This window comes from Tachypleus tridentatus, chromosome 1, assembly GCF_004210375.1.
Source record: "Tachypleus tridentatus isolate NWPU-2018 chromosome 1, ASM421037v1, whole genome shotgun sequence".
Taxonomy (NCBI): Eukaryota; Metazoa; Arthropoda; class Merostomata; order Xiphosura; family Limulidae; genus Tachypleus; species Tachypleus tridentatus.
Window position 1 is genome coordinate 73,239,467 of NC_134825.1, and position 5,044 is coordinate 73,244,510.

A 5,044-nucleotide genomic window follows, 5' to 3' on the forward strand; every position below is an offset into this window, starting at 1 on the left:
AGATCCCTGTTTGAAACGTGTGTTTTTTTATTACTTGGTTTGCTAAACATCTTCAAGATTCAGGTCACAAGAAACTGTTTATGATTTATATTTTGATCGCCCTTGAAGGTGCGGTAATAGATAGCACTGTTAGGTTGTGAAAACTAGAACTAGGCTACCTCGATATAAAGATTGAAAACAAGAAGCATCCTGATTGGTTTGCTGATAAAGAAAGGTGACATCATACGCCGCTGTTAAATGAGAGGAGTAGTCCCGGAAAATGCGTGTCCTCGCGCCCACTGAGCGTTATCTAAAGCCAAAAACAATGTAATGACCTTCATAACTTTCTTCACGACATCGTAAAGTAAAGAGAACGGCAGGCCTAACTGATCATGTAACAGAGCATATAAATAGACAAAACTATTTAAGACAGTTGGATGGTGCTAACATATCTCGACTGAAATATAACTCAGCAGCGGACCTCTTTCGCTGGAGGGAATCTTCTATAAAATGGAGAGTTTAGTAAGTACATATACTATATTCTCAAGACGGCTAGTACAAATACTCGCTGATATCTAACATATGTTAAGTCTGTATTAATTACAATATTTTCCTAGAATTTATATTAGAAAAAAAATCTTTGTTACCAAGTTTTCGACTGTGTATATATGAAATAAATAACAGTTATGAGCCATCTGGTAGATAATTTAATAAACAGGAATACAATTTCACTCATGTCTCTTAAAATGTTCAACAAAATAATTCCTATATTCATTGATGCTCGAAAATAGCCCCCCCGCTAATACAGCGGTATGTCTTCGAATTTACAATGCTAAAATCAGGGGTTCGATTCCCCTCGGTGGGGTCAGCAAATAGCCCGATGTGGCTTTGCTATAAAAAAAACACACCTTTAAGTGCTCGAGAATAAAATTATTTCCTTGCAAAGATGTTTATTTCCTGGAGTGCTGTTAGACATGACATAATTCTTATTTTGATAAGCTAATGCTGACTACAAAGTTCATGTGTTCATAAAGAACAATATGTTTATTAGTCGGTGGATATTCTTGTTGTTACAAGATTAAAATATTCATAATTTAAATTATGCGTTGATTAATTTTGAAATAGTAAAATGTCCAATCTACCACAGGATGGCGCCATTCATGGTATTAAAACTAGACTCAGCGTCGTTGTAACACAGAAATAATGTTCAATCATTTAGTTTTAGTTTATTTAAGAGCAGTTTCCATGAAAGAAGGAGAGAGTTCAATCACAGTATTTCACTTTTTTTTCTTGTAACTATAGACAAAAAATCGTTTAATTCAGTTTCAGAGTTTCTGAAATCGGATAAATTTGTTTGTTCGAACGACGCTGTTCTCAACTTCAATGTTTTTGATTCGTTTATCATCTTAACTTCGAGATAGCTAAGTAATTTCAAGCCTCGAACTTTGGACACATTTCTCTGACTAGTTTTATTTTTCCCTACTCCAGGTGATTCTCGTCTGTATCTGTTGTATGATCACGACAGCACAGAATACTCTTTCTCAAGATTCTGGAAGTCAACACTACAACCCAGATTTTATAGCAGCCCTACAACGGCAAGCTCGTCCTGTTGCTGCTAGATCTCAACATTACAATACTGTTTCTAACAGTCTTCATCAGGACTTGAAGACTCATCAGCTTCAGCTTCAGCAACATGAGCAAGAGGTACAGCGCCACCTTCAGCAAGAATATGAAGCTATACTTGGAAATTTCAAACTTTCAAACCAGCAACAAGCTCTAGAAATAGCTCATGAACCTCAGAATCAGAAACAATACTATCTTAATCAACAACAATACCAGCAACAAGCTCTAGAAACAGCTCATGAACCTCAGAATCAGAAACAATACTATCTTAATCAACAACAATATCAGCAAGAAGCTCTAGAAACAGCTCATGAACCTCAGAATAAGCAACAATACTATCTTAAACAGCAACAATATCAGCAACAAGCTTTACAAGATGCTAATCAGCCACAAGAACTTGAAATTCCTAAGAATTACCATCCTTCAGCTCTTGTCCACAAAGTTAATATCGGCCCCAGACTCCATGGTGATTACGACTTTGCCTATGACACCGGTAAGGGATCTTTCGGTCAGAGCTTCCGTACAGAAACCCGTTTTTCCGACGGGACAGTAAAAGGTTCCTACGGCTATATTGACGGTGAAGGTCGTCAGAGAACTGTGAATTATATTGCCGGTAAAGGTGGGTTTGTTGCCGAGGGTGATATTGGTCCATACTACTCAGCATCATGAACAAGTTTCCGGCCTTTGGATAAAGACAAATATTACATTTATGTATTGTAATCCAAAGAACATTCACTCAAATTCAAATACTTTACATTTTAAGTTGTTAACGTTATACACGCTACACATTTCTAACAACATAAGTTTATCAGAAATATGTCAAACACATCAGTATTTACTTACGTGATTACTATTTTATATGAAAAGTATCTGGTATTAAGTATTACTTCTATGGATAAAATAACTATGTTTTTCTGCTATTTTATAAAAATAAAATTGAAATATTCTAAACTAATGAAGGGTTAAGTGCTTTATTATGTGAGTTCCATCGATACATTTCGAAGAAGAATAACAAGTGAAAATACAAAACATTCTTAATAAATTTATGTATTTAAAACTTCATGATCTCAGCATATTATAGGACTTAGGCCTCAATGTTATCTGATACTGTTAGCTAAAATGAATAATTTTACAGTAACTTCTGAGTATACGTTAAATTAATATCTGAATTTTAAAGTTATTTGTTTGCCAAAAAAATGCATGTCATAAATTAGTACTTTTGAGGCGATATTTTTATAACCATGCTGTAACTTCGCAATATCTGGCGAATTTAGTATTTCTTTGAAATGTAATTTCTAAAGATTATTTGCATTAGAACGTGATTATGAAAATATTTGCAGAGTTTTAAAATATTATTAGTAATTAAAACAACAACAACATTATCATGAGGTTTATTTTTCTGCATATTTACGTAACATCTGTAACACTGTTGTGAAAATAAACAGCTGTTTTCAAGTGTGTTTATATTTTACACGCGTCTTTACTGTGTCCGGAAACGTTTGTTTGTTTTGGAATTTCGCACAAAGCTACTCGAGGGCTATCTGTGCTAGCCGTCCCTAATTTAGCAGTGTAAGACTAGAGGGAAGGCAGCTAGTCATCACCACCCACCGCCAACAATCAAGCATTTAATAATATATATTTATATATATATTCATAGAACTACATACGTACCACTCTTCACTGATATATTGCCTTAAGATTTTAAATAATTAAGAACTTTCATAAAAAAAACTTGTTTACAATAACACAGTAAGTGTTTACAATAACACTGTAAGTGAAAATATTGCCTTAAATATCGATTACAGCGAAAATACCCAACTGATAGTTCAATGTGACGTTTTGTTTTGTGATACTACATTTTCTCAGTTAGACCAGTGTATTGAACTGACTATATTAAATATCTGGTTTGTTCTTAATTCTGATATATGTAGATAGCTTGGTAAAATATAGTAATTTTAGGGAGAAAATAATTAAAGTACATATACGTATGTATCTGATATAGGTAGTAAGTAATATACTTCCATAAAATAGTTTTAACGGCTTTTATTGTTGGGTAAGTTTTACAATAATTCAGGAAAAAAAAAGGTTCAATCTACTCAATAAGTTAAAGAATTTCTTTAACTTCAAGTTGGACAAGTTCCACAGAGCCTCTACAGTTTGACAAAATAAAAGTAGGCCTCACTTCATAAATGAACAAAGCTATCTGAGAGCTATCTGCTCTAGCTGTCCTTAATTTATCAGCGATAGACTAAAGGGATGACTGCTAGTCAACACCACTAACCGTCAACTCTTGAGATACATTTTTACCAAAGAGTGGTGTGATTCTTCGTTACATGATAATTTCTTCACTACTGTGCCTTATCTTTTTCTAAATCAGGAAAATATAAGGAAAACAAAGACAACATATACAACTTTAATTTCTTTGATGCCAGGGAACATTGTACCGCTCTGGGATTATTTGTATCGTGTTTAATTCTATGTCTTTCTGCCAATTTTCAAGGTTATTGGTATTCGAACCCGGGACTCAAAGGTTGCGAGTCGAGCTCTTCAATGTAAGAGCAGTTGAATATTCTATGATTTATAGCAAGATTTATCGGTCTAAAAGTTCAAGGCATGCGCGTACTTTCTAAGTTATTTTCATACCATACGTTCATGGTAGTTCTGTATAACGTGATTTATTTTTTTTACTTTGAAATAATAGTTGTTGGTTGTTTGCTAGTGTTAACTGTTTAATCTGCACAATCGATTACTCGTTTTGAGTTGGATTAGAATACGTTTTGTTATATAGAATATCATTTTAGTTGTTTTTTTTTTGTTTCCATATTAACACATTAATCTGAAAATGCATTAGCTCGTATATTGATCAAGGCTTTCTAGTTTTGGGATTACATTTAATAAAACAATGTATATAAGCAAGATTTGAGTGAGACTAGTTATTAAGACAGAAACAATACAATCCTTCTATCTTTTCTTTCAACAAAAACCTTGAGAATTGGCTGAAGGACATAGGATTAAACATGATACAAATAATCCCAGAGCGTTACAATGTTCCCTGGCATCAAAGAAATTAAAGTTTTATATGTTGTCTTTGTTTGGCTTATCTTTTCCTGATATACTAAAAAAATAAGCCACACATAGACAAAAGGTTTTAAAATTAAACAGATGTCTGCATGCTTAATGGTGCAAGTGTTCTCGTAATTTACAACTTTTGACAAAATAAAACTAATAAAATTGTTACAATGATGGTATCAGTAGAATATTTTTGTTTTTTGCTTTTTGTTTGTTTGTTTGTTTGTTTGGAAATTTCGCACAAAGCTACTCGAGGGCTATCTGTGCTAGCCGTCCCTAATTTTGCAGTGTAAGACTAGAGGGAAGGCAGCTAGTCATCACCACCCACCGCCAACTCTTGGGCTACTCTTTTACCAACGAATAGTGGGAATGA

General features: G+C 33.6%; 1 protein-coding gene across 1 annotated transcript; it reads left to right on the plus strand.

Moving 5' to 3' along the window:
• Window positions 1-323: 323 nt before the first annotated feature.
• LOC143252334 (uncharacterized) lies at window positions 324-3,062 on the plus strand. Its single transcript, XM_076504303.1, has 2 exons — window positions 324-501; window positions 1,468-3,062. The coding sequence occupies exons 1-2, from the start codon at window positions 490-492 to the stop codon at window positions 2,269-2,271; spliced, it is 816 nt and encodes a 271-aa protein (XP_076360418.1). The 5' UTR covers window positions 324-489; the 3' UTR covers window positions 2,272-3,062.
• Window positions 3,063-5,044: the final 1,982 nt, after the last annotated feature.